General features: G+C 42.5%; 1 protein-coding gene across 2 annotated transcripts in view; it reads right to left on the bottom strand.

Annotated features, from left to right (window-relative positions):
• The window catches only part of DOCK5 (dedicator of cytokinesis 5), a 154931-nt gene that overhangs the window by 81860 nt on the left and 54703 nt on the right, over window positions 1–18368 (bottom strand). For both annotated transcript variants that reach the window (XM_081960726.1, XM_081960725.1), the window contains exons 6-11: window positions 16569–16717; window positions 12140–12275; window positions 9650–9807; window positions 7920–8001; window positions 4156–4285; window positions 700–772 (exon numbers count right to left, since the gene is read on the bottom strand). In XM_081960726.1, coding sequence (XP_081816852.1) covers window positions 700–772; window positions 4156–4285; window positions 7920–8001; window positions 9650–9807; window positions 12140–12275; window positions 16569–16717 — 728 coding nt within the window. The remainder of the gene's footprint in view (window positions 1–699; window positions 773–4155; window positions 4286–7919; window positions 8002–9649; window positions 9808–12139; window positions 12276–16568; window positions 16718–18368) is intronic.

Here is an 18368-nt window from a genome sequence, read left to right as displayed (position 1 = left end):
GGGTGTCCAAACTTGAGAACTTTAAGACTTGTGGACTTCAACTCCCAGAATTCCCCAGCCAGCCATGGCTGCCTTAAGGCAAAAGGTATGAGGGGTTAGAGGAACTAACAATAGGATCAGGATCAGTAAATGTTCCACACATTTACTATTCTATTGCTGAAACAGTTTTTCCTGCAATCACGATTAGAACAGATTACAATTTTGTTTGTAAATAGTTTGTATCTATTGATAGCCCTCGTGTTATTGCGGTTGAAGTAAAAGTAGTCATTAACAGGTAGGATGTAAGGGCAGAGTATCTTGTGCACTAAGCTCAGGTCAGAACATGGATGGTGTAATTCAAGGTTATCCAGGCCTAAAATTTCAAACCTCCTGGTATACGGAATTTTATTACGAGCAGAGGAGTTGAGTCCTCTTCTTGTAAAAGACCTCTGGACCCTCTCTCATGTTTCGATGTCCGAAATGCAGTGTGGGTTCCAGGCAGGGGAGCAGTATTCAAGGATAGGTCTGGCAAAGGTTTTGTATGCCCCAGTTAGCAGCATAGCATTAAGAAAACTACGTAAAATAAGGTTGACAACTCTGAATGCCTTTTTGGCAATGTTGTTACAGTGAGCTCTGGGGCGTAGGTCTTTCGAAATGATGACCACCAGCTCCCCCCCCAAAATTGTGCTTTTTTCTTTTTTTAGAATTTTAACTACTTACTGCTGAAAGGGAACAAAATGCTGCTTCTCTTCGTCGTCTACCTTCCCATGAATGATATCTGTAACGTCCATCACTAAAGGGAAAAAAACAGGCTTTTACTGATTACAGCAAAAATGTCTTAATAGGTTGGTAACTTTTGATACAAATTTCAAATCTGTAAAGCACCTCATGTCTTCCAGATGTCCTCGTTCATCAATTTCCAGAAATCCCATCAACATTATCAAAGGCCCTGTTGGCTAGGAATTCTAAAGCTCCAATGTGTCTAAGATCACAAAAATTAGTTGAAACCAAGACTTGAACTAAACTCAGGGAAAAAAATGGTTGGTTGACCATCTATCAATCATGCAAATATATATATACAGTGGGGCAAAAAAGTATTTAGTCAGCCACCAATTGTGCAAGTTCTCCCACTTAAAAAGATGAGAGAGGCCTGTAATTGGCATCATAGGTAGACATCAACTATGAGAGACAAAATGTAAAAAAAACCCCAAACAATCACATTGGCTGATTTGGAAAGAATTTATTTGCAAATTATGGTGGGAAATAAATATTTGGTCAATATCAAAAGTTCATCTCAATACTTTGTTATATATCCTTTGTTGGCAATGACAGAGGTCAAACATTTCCTGTAAGTCTTCACAAGGTTGGCACACACTGTTGCTGGTATGTTGGCCCATTCCTCCATGCAGATCTCCTCTAGAGCAGTGATGTTTTGGGCAACATGGACATTCAACTCCCTCCAAAGGTTTTCTATGGGCTTGAGATCTGAAGACTGGCTAGGCCACTCCAGGACCTTGAAATGCTTCTTACAAAGCCACTCCTTCGTTGCCCAGGCAGTATGTTTGGGATCATTGTCATGTTGAAAGACCCAGCCACGTTTCATCTTCAATGCTCTTGCTGATGGAAGGAGGTTTGCACTCAAAATCTCATGATACATGGCCCCATTCATTCTGTCCTGTACACAGATCAGTCATCCTGGTCCCTTTGCAGAGAAACAGCCCCAAAGTATGATGTTGCCACCCCCATACTTCACAGTAGGCATGGTGTTCTTTGGATGCAACTCAACATTCTCTCTCCTCCAAACACGCCGAGTTGTGTTTCTACTAAACAGTTCTATTTTGGTTTCATCTGACCATATGACATTCTCCCAATCCTCTTCTGGAGCATCCAAATGCTCTCTAGCAAACTTCAGACAGGCCTGGACATGTACTGGCTTAAGCAAGGGGACACGTCTGGCACTGCAGGATCTGAGTCCCTGGCGGCGTAGTGTGTTACTGTTGGTAGCCTTTGTTACGTTGGTCCCAGCTCTCTGCAGGTCATTCACTAGGTCACCCCGTGTGGTCCTGGGATTTTTGCTCACCGTTCTTGTGATCATTTTGACCCCACAGGGTGAGATCTTGTGTGGAGCCCCAGATCAAGGGAGATTATCAGTGGTCTTGTATATCTTCCATTTTCTAATTATTGCTCCCACAGTTGATTTGTTCACACCAAGCTGCTTGCCTATTGCAGATTCAGTCTTCCCAGCCTGGTGCAGGTCTACAATTTTGTTTCTGGTGTCCTTCGACAGCTCTTTAGTCTTCACCATAGTGGAGTTTGGAGTGTGACTGTTTGAGGTTGTGGACAGGTGACTTTTATACTGATAACAAGTTCAAATAGGTGCCATTGATACAGGTAATGAGTGCAGGACAGAGGAGCCTCTTAAAGAAGAAGGTACAGGTCTGCGAGAGCCAGAAATCTTGCTTTTTTTGTAGGTGACCAAATATTTATTTTCCACCATAATTTGAAAATAAATTTTTCCAAATCAGCCAATGTGATTGATAGGTTTTTTTTTTTACATTTTGTCTCTCATAGTTGAGGTCTACCTATGATGCCAATTACAGGCCTCTCTCATCTTTTTAAGTGGGAGAACTTGCACAATTGGTGGCTGACTAAATATTTTTTTGCCCCACTGTATGTATATATGTATTTGTGTTACAACCCCTGGTATGCCCAAATATGGGAGGAAGCTACAGAAAACCATCCAGGCAGAAAACCATATTTTTATTTTTAATGTTGCCCAGGTTCAAATCCCAGTAAGGGTATGGCTAGCTGATGAGAGCTAAATAGCTTGAAATAGATCTATACTAGTCTCCCTTTGTTTATTTATCAGCACAAATACAACACAAATATATATATATAACTACCTATTGCCGTGCTTTGGAAATAATTCACACAAAGTACGGAACGTGTCCTACTGGTTTGTTCCTTCCTTTTTTCATTTAAGTGATTAAGTCAGGGGTCAGCAACCTGTGGCTCTGGAGCTACATGTGGCTCTTTCGTCCCTCTGCTGCGGCTCCCTAACACTCAAAATACGTGTCGCAACTGCCAATGTGCAACATCTGCCAGCACACGATTTATTGAGCTTTTCAACCCCCAGTTGGTGGGTTTTGTGTGGCCCCCTGTGTTTTCTTTTCTGTGGGAAACAGATCCAAATGGCTCTTGGAGTGTTTTAAGGTTGCCGACACTTGGATTAAGTGATTAATCTGGCCACCAATCTCACAGCTGTCTTTGTCTTCCATTCCTTGAGGGAAACTCAGATGATTGTGTTGTGGCCAGCCAGCGGACCTGGAAACAGATTTGGACAGTGAGGAGGTTGGGGAGGATGATGGGCCAGTCCTGGAGTCTGGGGAAGTCTCGGACGAGGGCTCTGCGTGGGAGGCAGACATGGAGCCAGGGCTGTCTGACAATTATCAGCTGCCTTCGGAGTCAGACATCAGTGGGGCAGAAGAACAGCTGTAGCCTGTTCCCAGTGTGCGCATGCACAGAGCTGCCAGGAGAAGGGAACAGCTAAGGAACAAGGCTCAACTCGGGAATAAAGCCACAGGTGGACGGTGGACGGCCCCTCCCACAGGAATAAAGAGGAGTAAAAGAGGAGGGGAGTTTGCAGAAGGCAATTAGTTCAATTCATTAGGGTAAAGATCTGTTCCTGACTTCTTGCCAAGTATTGTCTGCTACAGCGTGGCACTTGGAAGATATCGATCTGGCAGCCCTCCAAGCCTGATAAAGGTCTGTAGTTGTAAAATCTCTGGAAAGACTGGGACTTTGCTGGAGAGGAATTCCCTTTAAACTAAATTAAGGGGGTTTTATCGGGACGAGGCGTTGGCTTCGTGCTTTTGGGAAGCCTAGGTCAGAACAGATTGCAACGATGGGAAACAGATGAATCAGAAGCAAGACAGGGACAGCCATTTCCCATGTCACTGGAGTTTCCCGATGGATCAAGGATGAGGAAGACCACTTCAACTCTGCAGTAGAGCAAGGGCCTTCGTCTTGCTTTCATCTTCTTATCATGCCGAACCTCAGCATGCAAATGGCCAGGTGAAGAACGAAGCCCAGGACTTCAACTGTTATTTTCCAGGACACATTTCTTGAAAAGAAGACCTTAGCACCACCACCACCACCAAAACCAAGTCCTAGTACCTGCTACTCCAAAAGGTCTCCGTAGGCCACAAGTATGCTTCTTGCCTTCTTTCAACTCCATGTGGCCAACACGCACTATTTGACACACTAGGCTGACCCGAGGCCGGATCAAGTCAGAACTGCTGAGATCCTGGTGGGGCAACAAAAATAATCACTGAAGTATAAAATAACTTGGGACATATTGAATTGGCCTAGGAACACATGGAAAGAATCTTGCTTATTTATTTATATCCCTTTATTATTTTTATAAATAATTCAAGGCGGCGAACATATCCAATACCCCTTCCTCCTTTTCTTCTCCCCACAACAACAACCCTGTGAGCTGAGTTGGGCTGAGAGAGAGGGACTGGCCCAAAGTCACCCAACTGGCTTTCATTAATAAGGCAGGACTAGAACTCATGATCTCCTGCTTTCTAGCCTGATGTTTTATCATTAGATCAAACTGGTTCTCTTATAGAGAAAGAATCTCTCTCTCTCTCTCCCCTCTCCTTCCTTCCTCCTCTTCCCCTCTCTATCCAACTATCCATCCATCATTTGCCTGCCTGCCTGCCTCCCTGTCTGCCTCCCTATCTATCTATCTATCTATCTATCTATCTATCTATCTATCTATCTATCTATCATCCATCCATCCATCCATCCATCCATCCATCCATCCATCTATCATCCATCTATCTATCATCTATCTATCTATCTATCTATCTATCTATCTATCTATCTATCTATCTATCTATCATCTATCATCATCTATCATCTATCTATCTTCTGTATCTATATTATATGGTCCAAACCCCATGAATGTATGTAGCTTTCTCTTTCTTTCTTTCTTTCTTTCTTTCTTTCTTTCTTTCTTTCTTTCTTTCTTTCTTTCTTTCTTTCTTTCTCTCTCTTTCTTTCTTTCTTTCTTTCTTTCTTCTTTCTTTCTTTCTTCTTCCTTCCTCCCTCCCTCCTTCCTTCCTTCCTTCCTTCTTTCTTTCTTCCTTCCTTTCCCTCTGTCAGCTTTGACTCCTGGTGATTGCCTGGATAAGTCTCCACAATTTTCTTGGCAAGATTTCAGAAGTGGTTTACTTCCTTCCCAGGGCTGGGCTGGGACAAGGTCACTCAGCTGGTTTTGTGCCTAAGGTAGGACTAGGACTAACACTTGCGGTTTCCTGGTTTCTAGGCTGCAGCCTTAACCGATTATGCCAATCGGGCTCTTGTGCCAATTTCTACTAGGAGTGTTCAAATGACCAGCATTTATTCAAGGAGTATTTTTTTTTTTTTTGTGCCAAGGGGAAATGAATCAGCAGAACGAGCTTCTACTTTAGGTTTGCCATCTTTATTAGCTGGATTAAGTAAACTCACTCCTCCTCCTGCTTGTTACAGCGGAAATACCTCTGTCTCTCCGACTTTCTGCCAAAGTGAAATTGAAAACAGGAATGGACATTGTTCCAACAACTGTGAAGCAATATCAATTCCCCCAGAGCTCCATGGATGGAAAGAAATTGGGGTGAATTGGGCGGGGGGAGGGGGAGGGTAGTTGTTGCTGCAAAGATGCCCCAAATAAATTGGGCTAAATTGGTACAGGTAGCTTTCGACTTATGCCCCAATTTTCTGCTGCTAAATGAAACCTTTGTGAAGTGAGTTCTGCCCCATTTTATGACTTTCCTGGCCATAGTCATTATGTGAATCACAGTTGTTAAGTGAATCTGGCTTCCCCATTGACTGTGCTTGTCAGAAGGTTGCAAAAGATGATCACATGACCACAACCACGGTAAACATAAACCAGTTGTCAAACATCCAAATATTGATCATGTGATCAGGGGGATCCCCTAACGGGGTTCTTAAGCGGCTTCCCCGTTGACTTTGCTTGTAAGAAGGTCGCAATATGGGATCACAGGACCCCCAGGATAACTGCAACCATCATAAGCATGAATCAGTTGCCATTTTGGTCACGTGACCCTGGGAAGACTGCATCATTTGGCAGATGTAAAGAATGCTCACTACCCATCCCTGTTGGGGTGATCAATAAAACTAACTTTAAAATGCAGAACCTTGCCCAAGGATTACATTACTATACCCACTAGCTTTGTTTTTGTTTTGTTTTGTTTGTAAAAAAGTGTTTTATTTTTATTTTTTAACACACATATAATCCAAAGTGTACCATTACACCTTAACAAACATTTAAAAAAAAGAATATTCAATATATCAATTCCTCTTACCATCAAGCCACATCACCTTTCATTTGCCCTTCTGCTTTCCATACACCATATTATAGTCTGTTTCATCTTCAACCTTTCTCCTCTCCCTCTCTCCTCCTCCCCACCTCCTTTCTTCCCTCTGCCATCTCTCTCTTCTCTACTTCCCCTTGCTCTCTCCCTCTGCCCTCTTTCCACACCTTCCCTCTCTCCTTCTCTTTCCCTTCCTTCTGCTTCCCTCTCTCCTGTCTCCTTTCTCTCTCTCTCGTTCCCTCCCTTCCACTCTCTAATTTGCATGGTGTATTATTTCAGCATCTGAGCAAGCTCCATTTAATATTAGTGGCATTAATAATTATATTCCAGAAAATATTTTCCATATTGCTAATTTTACATACCTTCTCCTTTTAAAAGTATACTTATATACAAGTTCCATTTACCACCACCACCCAAAAAACCCCTCTTTTTTGGCTGAAGTGTGAGCCAGGTTCAGGTTTCCAGCTATCCTTATAATACTATTACATAGTTATACATCATTTAGGGCCCATATTTTTTAAGCTCGTGTACACACTAGCTTTTAAAGTAATTAAATTTTCCAACACTTAACCATAAGCATTATTGGCTATGACTGGGGGCAATTCTTCAAGATTGTAGGTAAGCTTCCCCCCCCCCAATTCAAATATTAGGGGAGAAAAGAGACCAAATATCCCAGCCTATATGCCACGGCTAACAAAGTTCCTCTGCTCATCAGCCTCTTTATGTATGTTCAGCTCCCAAAGATTTATTACATGAAAACTATTTAATAAATGCTACTTTAACTAAATAGGGGAAGCAGTGTCGATCAGAAAGGTTGGCAGTTCGGCCGTTCGAACTCTTAGCGCTGTGTAACGGAGTGAGTTCCTGTTACTTGTCCCAGCTTCTGCCAACCTAGCAGTTCGAAAGTATGTAAAAATGCAAGTAGAAAAATAGGGATCACTTTGGTGGGAAGGTAACAGCGTTCCGTGCGCCCTCAGCGTTTATTCATGTTGGCCACATGACCACGGAGACCTCTTCAGACAGCCCTGGCTCTTGGGCTTTGAAACGGAGATGAGCACTGCCCCCTAGAGTCAGGAACGGCTAGCACATACGTGTAAGGGGAACTTTATCTTACTTTAGCTAAAAATACTCTGAATAACAGCAGGGGACAATCCAATTGATTTTGGGGATTCAATATTAACCACTTTGGAAAACCCTGAGATACACAGTAAGGGACACGTTAAAATCAGAGATCAGCAATTGGGTGGCCGACTGGTTGGAAAGATCTCTTATCCAAGGTATGTATGGCTGAGGATCAAAGTAGCCAGCTACAGATTGGATGTCAAAATGACCTTTTTAAAAAGTTAGTTGGCTTTGTTATAGAGATAAATCCGAGAAATCTTTCCAAACCATTGTGCTTGTTAGACAATGAAATAGATTATGTTGACCCTTCCCATTCACAGCATGGCCCCTTGCCCAATGACGCTATCACAACAAAGGTACAACAAAGGAACACAGCTATAAAAATGAAGTTATCTGCCAGTCAGTACAACCCAAAAGGCAAAAGAGAAAATTTACCGTGAAGACAGCTTGAAGGTTGTTAAGCTTTTCAATTTCCTTCGGCATCCCATTGCTTCCCCAGCGAACCAGGTAGTTTTCACTAAAATAATAGTAATAATATAATAATAAAAGACCTGCAAATGGAAATAGAACGACTGTGGCAAAAGAAAGCGAAGGTGGTAACTTTTAATATTGCAAATAGTAATACTGTAGGTGCTTTGGGCACAATCCCAAAACAACTGGAGGACCACTTGAACACCATTAGAAGTGACAAAAATTACCATTGGTCTATCAAACACCTGTATCTGCCTGTCCCAGGTCCTTGGTAAAGACTCAATCTTCTTATATATATTAAAATGTCTCTCTCTCTCTGTGTATTTTCCAGCATAACTCTGGAATGCCTCGAGCAATTTCAACCAAACTTGATAGACAGATGACTTACTATCTGGAAAAACATACTGTGGGGGGTAAGACACCCCTAGCCCCCCCTCGGGGTGTGTGTTCTGTTAAGGTACAGCCTGTTGTGCCTTAAAATGGCCTCTACTGTACTGCCGTAAAATGGCTTCTACTGTACACTGCAGTGGAGTTGCCATGGTAATGGCTTCACAGTACTCCACAGGGGGAATCCCTCTGGGAAGGGGGAAAAATCAACGTTAGAAATTATGTTTGGTCTGGACATTTCCCCCCTATAAATAAATACACGGGCAATGTCAGGTTATCAGCTAGTAGGTAGATGAAACTGCCAAATCCAGTCCGAACATCTGGCTGACTGTGCGATGAACCATAAAAATGGACATGCCGTTGCTGTTCAGGACATGCAAATCATTTTGCCCAGCATTAAAACAATGCCAAGGCAACTTTATATCCAAGATGAATGTCAAAGGGAAACAGATTTTTCAGGTGCCTTTGGCTTTTATAGAAATAAAACAAGGAAGTCCTTCTGATCCTAAATTGCAACATATCGTGAGCTAGTGTCCAAAAGAAACAAAGAGAGAGAGAAAATAAGGGCACGAAGAATTGCCTTAAATGGAAATAATACTGTTTGAGACTTTCCCTCCTTTAGGAATAAGATCAGCAAAGGGGAAACTGATAGAAGAGATAGATCTAAAGCACTAGCATATTGTTTACAACGAAATTTTCCCATTCCCGTTATAATTATTCAATTATAATGTTCCTGGTTTTTTTTTAATGAAAAGGACAGTTGTTTTCTTCAAACTAAAAATCCGCTTTTCATCTTCATAACAGGCCTGCATGAGAAACAGATAGCCCTCGACTCACACTAGTTCATTTAGTGACTGTTCAAAGTCACAGTGGCACTGAAGAAAAAGATCTGTGACCGTTTTTCACACTTACGACCGTTGCAGCCTCCCCATGATAACATGATCAAAATTCAGATGCTTGGCAACTGACTCATACTTATGACGGTTGCAGTGTCCCGGGGTCATGTGATCAGCTTTTGCTACCTTCTGACAAGCAAAGTTAATGGGGAAGCCAGATTCATTTAACAACCGTCTTACCAACTCAACAATCGCAGTGATTGACTTAAGAACTGTGGCAAGAAATCTCATTAAATGGGGCAAAAGCTCCCTTAAGAATTTTGGGCTCAATTGTGGTTTTCAAGGGCTGCCTGTATTGTTATGCATTAAAGTCATAATCTATCTTGATGATTACAGCCAACTTACTGCAACATACAACCAACATTCCCTAAGACAGGTTTTAGAAAAAAAGATTTTTTACTAGCAACATACCTAATAAATTTGGATTGATCTGGATCATAAAGGCTCATAAGCAGCTCTGCATCCTCACCAATATTGCAGACAAAATTCTTGAAATTGATGTACAGGCTGTAAGTGTGGGTATTATTAAAGATAGACTGTCCTCGTCGGTCTACATTCTGTTGAAGAGACTTGTTGGGAATAAGAGATTAAAGGAAAGGTGAGAATGTAGAAAGAGCTAAATTATCCAACAAAGGTGTCCATTTTTCCAGCCATGATCTAAGTAAGACTATTTTAGTTTCCCTAAAACTGAAAAGTGTGGCATGCTCACACACTGTGGCAACACGTATGCAAAATCAGGGCTGTGATTAAATGAATTTTGTGATCAACTAAAAGAAGATCAAAATATTTGAATACGCACTCATACCTTCAGTAGTCAATGCATTTTTATTCATCCATCCGTCTAGCTATCCATGAATTTATTTATTTATTGATTGATTCATTCATTCATATTCTATAGCCCCCCAATTCAACCCAGTGACTCTGAGTGGCTTACAGTTCAATTTCTACTTATAAAAGCTGGAACTGTTTTAAATGGATGGCTAGATGGAAGGAAGGAAGGAAGGAAGGAAGGAAATATATATATGATAGAGAGAGAGAGAGAGAGAGAGAGAGAGAGAGAGAGAGAGAGAGAGAGAGAGAGAGAGAGATTCAAATTCTACTTCTAAAAGCTGGAGCTATCAAGCATCATCTTATAAAGAGACACTCTCTTTTCTCAGTTCTAAGATGATGCCAGGCACCACAATAAATCAACCATAATGTAAATTGGAAGTTTAATAGTAGTGTTAGAAAGCAGTACTTCACAGGAAGAGTAGTGGAAGCTCCAACCTTCCAGTGGATGAGGTGGATCACACATCACTAATTGAGATAACATGACAGTCATCTAATAAAAATAAAGGTAAATAAAATATAAAAATGAAAGGAAGAAAGAGAAAGAAATAGAGAGAGAGAGAGAGAAAGAAAAAGAAAGAAAGAGAAATATTCTACCTGTACATTTAAATCAAGAAATTAATCAAACAAAACTTCCAGAAAGATGGAAGTTTTCATCACATGGGACTTTGATTAAACTTTCTTCCATGGATTAGCAATGCTAAGCAGCATCATTGTTTTATTAACCTGCATTAAACCCAGCTCTATCTTATTTATGCTTGCAACATGAAGCAAATATCTGAAATTCCCCTGGGTTCAACAGGACTCAGGAAGATGGTTATACAACAGGGAAAATCTGAGCAAGTTAATCCTTTCTCTACCATTGCTGAATGTACATTCAGCATGTAATTTACCCACTACACAAGAGTTCAGTCCTTAAACTCCACTCCAAATAAAGTACTGGATTTCTTTCTGTTTTTTTCACCTAAGGGTGAAAAAGTGCTGCCATTGGTGAAATGTTCATTTAGGCCCAGAAAGGGATTCCAGTTCTTCTCCTCTTAAAAAGAAAGTACTGTATTTTTCAGATTGTAAAACACATGTAGCTTTTGGGGAGGAAAACAAGAAAAAAAATCTACCTCTGCCTCCCAGCAATTTGCCTCCTTGAAACAAACAGCAAACAGCCTGTTTCAGTTTCAATTTCAGCACAACCTGATTAGCACAAGAAAAAAATCTGCCTCTGCCTCCCAGCAATTTGCCTTCTTGAAGCAAACAGCCCGTTTCCGTTTCAGCACAGCCTGATTAGCACAAGCAGCTGATTGTTGGTTGGATTGGCCTCCCGATGATCAGCTGTTTCAGGCTGCAGGGATTGCCATAGCCTATTGCCACCTTGGCCTGCCCCATTTTCGGCCTCCGCATCCCATTTTCACTCTCCACACACCATGTTTTCAGCCTCCGCAGATCCCATTTTCCACCCATTCTGGGTGGTGGGGATCGGAATGGGAGGAAAATGGGGCATCCGTAGGCCAAAAAATGGGATGCGGACTCGGAGGCCAAAAATGGGGTGTGCGGAGGCGGCAATAGGCAATGGCAATCCCTGCAGCCTGAAACAGCTGATGGTCAGGAGGCTGACCCAACCGACACAATCAGCTGCTTGTGCTAATCAGGCTGTGCTGAAGCGGAAACTGGCTGTTTACTGCAAGGAGGCAAATTGCTGGGAGGCAGAGGTCAAAGGATGGGGACCAGTGGGTGGGGCTACATTCGGTGTATAAGACGCACCCAAATTTTCGCCCCCTTTTAGGGGGGGGGGTTGCATCTTATTCTCCGAAAAATACGGTACTTGTAAATTTCCAGGTTAATCCTAGGCAAGCAGAAAGGCTGCTCACCATCCCTAAAAAAATCACAGCGATTATTGATTGTACTGATATTGAAATGTTGAGAAGGAAATACAAGTTCTGTTTGTTCAAAGCATAGCCTCACCACACACTTACATCACGTTATACCACTGTGAATCTCTTTTGGGTTCCATTCTGGCATAAAGTTATTTCTGGGCAACTTCCTGATCAGGAAACAAAATGCTAAAAAAAAAAAAAGTACCTTTTCTTCTTGGATCCTGTCATCAATTCTTTTGGATGCTGTCTCGTGTGCTTTAAAGAGTGAAATCATGCTGGTAACTTCTGGATCCAGTATGTTCCCATTATCATCACGCACCACCAGGTCCAGTCCCAAAATCCTTGCAAATAATCCAGAAAAACAAGGAGGTAATCAAGAGCAGAAGAGACAAAGAAGAACAACACAGGAGAGCAAACTCATCAGGACAAAATTCAAGAGTCCATCTGCATTTGAAGACAGCAAAGTCCACATTCTGGACAGAGAGGAGTGCTGGTTTAAAAGAGGGGTCAAAGAGGCCCTCTATGTTAAAATTGTATAGCCCTCTCTCAACAAAGCGGGAGGATATATCACCATCTCTCTCCTGTTTACAATGCAGTCCTTTCAGCAATTCCAAGAAGGCTCCACACCCATTTGCACTATTCAAGTGACTTTGAGGGCACAGATAAACCTCCAAGTGGCCTCAATGGCTCTGAGAGAGAGCGCTAATGACCAGATGATTGCAAGAAATATAAATCCTTCCATTCTCCACCATTCAGTCAGAACTGAAGAAGCTTCTTGGGTGAGAAGCGAAACGTCTTCAAGGAAAAAACAAGACAGTCCTGTTGCCTTTTGAAAAAAGCCCATTTGGGACAAGGGCAAAGAGAGAAACCTAAAAAATCCGGACAGATAACATTTGCCCGCTGCAAATGACAATAACTTTTCAATTAAACTAAGAACCCAAATCCTAGAGCCAATTATATCTATTTCCAGCAGGTGTTTTTTTTTTAAGTCTTCTTTTATCTGCACATCACTGAAAGCTAACGGAACACTTCATATAAGGGAAAGTAACACTGCCCAGATTCAAGGAAAATGTGAAAGAATTTTGCACAGCTAAAGGAAGTATAAAGGTAAAAAGGTTCCCCTCTCACATATGTGCTAGTCATTTCCAACTCTAGGGGGCAGTGCTCATCTCTGTTCCAAAGCCAAAGAGCCAGCGCTGTCCAAAGACGTCTCCATAGTCATGTGGCCAGCATGACTAAATGCTGAAGACACACAGAACGCTGTTACCTTCCCACTAAAGGTGGTTCCTATTTTTCTACTTGTATTTTTTTACATGCTTTTGAACTGCTAGGTTGGCAGAAGCTGGGACAAGTAACGGGAGCTCACTCCATTACACGGCACTAGGGATTCGAACAGCTGAACCTCTGATCGACAAGCTCAGTGTCTTAGCCACTGAGCCACCACTCAATGTCTGTCTGTCTGTCTGTCTGTCTGACTCTCTCTCTCTCACTCTCTGTCTCTCTCTCTCTGTCTCTCTCTCTCTCTCTGTCTCTCTGTCTCTCTCTCTCTCTCTCTCTCTCTGTGTGTGTGTGTAAAATGTACATATGCCTTAATAATTTAATAACAAAATCTGGAACAGGAAGTAAGAAGTTCCCCACCGCAGAGATCCCACTTTAAGGGTGGCAATATCCATGGGTTTTCCAAACTTTCCCCTATGCAATTCTAGAATCTTTTAGGAAGCTTCAAACAAAAACTGAAATGCTCAGCAAATGCTGTTGCGGAAGCAACATTCTGGCCACAAATACATTTAGTATCCAAGGCAGAGGTGTCCACCCTGGCAACTTTTAACACCTATGGACCTCAACTCCCAGGGGAATTCTGGGAACCAAAGAAGTCCGCAGATTTTAAAGCTGCCAAAGTTGGACACTCCTGATCTCTGGGTTTCTTTTACATTTTATTTCTTCAACCCATTTATCCTGCCTCACTGGTAGTCCACTCTAAGCAGCAGACAAAACAAAACAGTGAATACTCACCAAACCAAAACACGACATAAACTAAATGGAAGACAATGGTGTTATCTGGTTTTGTTAATGAAAACAACCAAGCTCTGAAAGCACCAAGGACCCCACATAAACAAAACATCCAGAGAATATCTGACTTGGATGGGCATTAATATCTGCAATAGCTGAATGGTGCACAAAATCTGGATATTGCTAGTGTTGGAATCAGATTCAAAGCATCCTTGCCTACTTAGGATCCAAATGTCGGACCTTTCTAGAGCCAATCGATATGAGGGCTGGATCACTCAAGGTGGGCGATAGCCAAAGACCAGAATGATGCATGGCTATAACAAGACCCAGATGGCCACTGATCCTCACATCCAAACACTTAGCCCACTGCACCATCCCAGTAGAGGAGGAGGTGCACAATGGGTAGTTTGCTTCTACTTTAAAGAGAATTGACACCTTGTAGTTGCTGGGTGTACTCCTGAAAAAGCTTTCCTAGTTATTATAACAGACCAGCTTACCCAAAAAGTTACTGTACATATATTGTGGAATCCCTGCCTGCACAGCTTTTAATCTAATATCAGTCAAGGGAAGTTTGACAATCTTGCAGTATTGTTGGCAGCCACATGGAAGCAGTTTGCTATTGACATTTCTAGGAAGCTCTGCAACTTTCCAGCACAGTCCAAAAGTTTGACATTTCATGGTAATCGCCATCCAACTATAGTCAAACCTGATTCTGCTTAATTTCCAAGTCTCTCTTTCACACAGATATATGCATGAATGAATGAATGACAGTGGCTCACTGGCTAAGACACTCAGAAGGTCGGCAGTTCAGCGGTTCGAATCCCTAGCGCCGTGTAATGGAGTGAGCTCCAGTTACTTGTCCCAGCTTCTGCCAACCTAGCAGTTCGAAAGCATGTAAAAATGCAAGTAGAAAAATAGAAACCACCTTTTGGGGGGAAGGAATCCCTGCCTGCACAGCTTTTAATCTAGTATCAGTCAAGGGAAGTTTGACAGTCTTGCAGTATTGTTCCGTGCACCTTTGGTATTTAGTCATGCTGGCCACGTGACCACGGAGATGTCTTTGGACAGTGTTGGCTCTTCAGTACTCATCTCTTGAAATGGAGATGAGCACCACCCCCTAGAGTCAGGAACGACTAGCTTATATGTGCGAGGGGATCCTTTACCTTTACTTTTATGTATGAATAAATGAATGAATGGATGAATAGGATAGGATAGGATAGGATAGGTGTGCAGACTAGAGGAATTGAGTTGTGGCTGCAAGTTCACCCTCCTACTCCTAGTTATGAAGTCCAACATATTTAAAAAGTGCCAAGCTAGTGGAGGATGTTTGTTTTGCACAAGGGAAAATAGGTGTCTGGTGGATTTGGGGGTATCTCCATCCTCTAGAGCTCTTTAGAATCAACATCTCCAGCACCTGTTCCTCAAGCACTAACTCTGGCATCTGGACAACACTGTGCTTATTCACTCAATGTGCCACTTGTCCCATAATCTAGTGTGAAATCAGACTTGGCGTATCAACTATAAAGAAGTCTTTGGAAAAGGGCAGGAGAACAAAGAAAAGAGGGATCCAAAGTGAAATGGAAATAGAAAATAAAGTGTCGCGCACACAGAAGTGGGATTCACAGCTTGATGAAAATAGACTTGTTTCTGTTTATTTTTGAAATAGTATTTGTGACTTTGGGTATCTGGAAGATCCTGCATGCAAACATATGTTGTGTGTAAGGGGGGGGAGGAGGGGGTGAAAAATCTCTACCATGAACCTTGACTGAAAACATACAGTTTCAGATATCCAGCACACTGCTGGCATCCACAGCTGTCAAGAGCAGAGATGGATCTTAGTTGGTGGCAGAGGGCGTACTTTGCAGCCCTTAGACTGGACTCTTAGTCTTTATGAGAAGAATAATGGGTGCTGACAATAGGAGCATAACAGTAAATGAACAAATAGCCGAAACAATTAAGAAAACCAAATGGAAAAAAGTCAACAAAATATAATCAAGTAAGTAGATTGCTTTATACAGGTAGCCCTCGACTTACAATCACATTTGAGCCCCATATTTCTGTTGTTTTGGTGAGACATTTGTTAAGTGAGTTTTGCCCCCTTTTACGAGCTTCCTTGCCACGGTTGTTAAGTGAATCACTCCAGCTGATAAGTTAGTAACCCGGTTGTTAAGTGAATCTGGCTTCCCTATTGACTTTGCTTGTCAGAAGGTCACAGAAGGGGATCCCATGACCTTGGGACACTGCGACCGTCATAAATATGAGCCAGTTGTCAAATATCTGAATTTTGATCATGTGACCATGGGGCCACTCCAAGGGTTGCAACTGTGAAAAATGGTCATAAGTCACTTTTTTCAGTGCTGTTGCAACTTTGAACAGTTGCTAAATGAACTGTTGTAAGTCGAGACTACCTGTTTGTCATGCATGAACCCAAAGTCCATCTTTTTAAAAAATAAGTCCATAAACTCAAATTTTAGAGCTGGGCTCGTGTGATCAAGGAGATTCTGATGTCAACAATCTGATCCATCATATCTAGACACACCAGGAACATTTTCTTTTCAAACTTGCACCTCTAGTTATTCAATTTAAGGATGTGACTGAAGTCTGAGAAAGACAGTCGGTATTACCTGTTGCCATAATCGATTTTGGCCGTGACTTTCTTCTTGAGTTCAGCCAACTCATCCTTGGGGAGAGTGCCTGATAGGATCTGGGATCGCCATTCAATCAGACTATAAGTCATCTGTTGTACAGTGCGAAAGAGGGAGCTTTTGTTCTCCTAGAGCAGACAAGAAATGAGAAACAGAAAATTAAACAACTAACACAACAAAGGCATCCTATAATAATAGGAAACTCATGCCATTAGAAGAGAATATTTGTAGCTCAAGATTGAACCTTGGTGCCCTCTGAGTTTGGCTGTTTTCTTGCAGAAGCCAAAAATCAACACCCAGATAAGTAGATTAGGTAAAGGTTCCCCTTGCACATATGTTCTAGTCATTCCTGACTCTAGGGGGCGGTGCTCATCTCTGTTTCAAAGCCAAAGAGCCAGCGCTGTCCGAAGACGTCTCCGTGGTCACGTGGTTGGCATGACTAAACGCTGAAGGCGCACAGAATGCTGTTACCTGCCCACCAAAGTGGTCCCTATTTTTCTACTTGCATTTTTACATGCTTTCGAACTTCTAGGTTGGCAGAAGCTGGGACAAGTAATGGGAGCTTACTCTGTTACATGGCGCTAGGGATTCAAACCACTGAACTGACGACCTTCTGATACACAACATCAGCGTATTAGCCACTGAGCCACCGCTAAATAGATTAACACAGGATTAATACACAGACCAACAATCAATCAGTAAAGAATACCCCAAAGGAAATAACAACTCAAACAAACAAACAAACAGTAAACAACAGCCTAATCAAGGAACCAGAACACTCCCACCAACATTGACAGGGCAAGCCACTTTTTTTTAATAAGCAGATCCACCTTCTAGCAGTAATGATGTTACCTAGTTGGGCAATGAAATGTTTGCAAGAAACAACCAAGCTCAAAAGACCCCACAGGAAACTCATAATCTTCCACTTATTCATTTCCCAAAAGGTTATACTGAATCTGTTGTGGCTCGCCAGTGGCCAGAGGAGCTGGTGGCAGACTCAGAAAGTGAGGAGGTTGGGGAGGAACATGGGCCAGTTCTGGAGTCTGGGGAAGGCTTTGATGAGGGATCTGCGTCGGAGGCAGGGAGGGGGTCAGGATGGTCTGACAGTTATCAGCTGCATTCAGAGTCAGATATCAGTGGGGCAGAAGAATAGCCGAAGCCTCTTCCCAATGTGCGCTTGTGCAGAGCTGCCAGGAGAAAGGAACAGCTAAGGAACAAGGGTTAACTCGGGAGTAAAGGCACAGGTGGACAGTGAATGGCCCCTCCCACAGGGAATAAAGAGGAGCAAACGGGGAGGGGAGTTTGCAGGAGACAATTAGCTCAATTCTTTAGGGTGAAGATCTGTTCCTGACTTCTTGCCAAGTATTGTCTGCTACAGAGTGGCGTTTGGAAGATATCGGCCTGACAACTCTCCAAGCCCGATAAAGGTCTATAGTTGTGAAATCTCATGAAAGATTGTTTGCCGGGACTTTGCTGGAGTGGAATTCCCTTTAACCTAAATAAAAGAGGTTTTATCGGGACAAGGAGTCTGCTTTGTGCTCTTGGGAGGCCTAGGTCAGAACAGAATCCAAATGAATCACCTATAGCCGTGATGGCGAACCTATGGCACGCGTGCCACAAGTGGCACGCGGAGCCATTTGTCAGGGCACGCGAAGTGCTGCCCTGTCAGCTGGCCAGCGTGCATGCGCTCACTGGCCAGCTGACTTCACCTTTTTAAAAGCTATTTTTCACCTTCCCCAGGCTCCAGAGGCTTTATAGGAGCCTGGGGAGGGCGAAAAG

This window comes from Natrix helvetica, assembly GCF_964273705.1.
Source record: "Natrix helvetica genome assembly, chromosome: 8".
Lineage (NCBI taxonomy): Eukaryota > Metazoa > Chordata > Lepidosauria > Squamata > Natricidae > Natrix > Natrix helvetica.
This window is presented reverse-complemented; position numbering and strand designations above follow the sequence as displayed.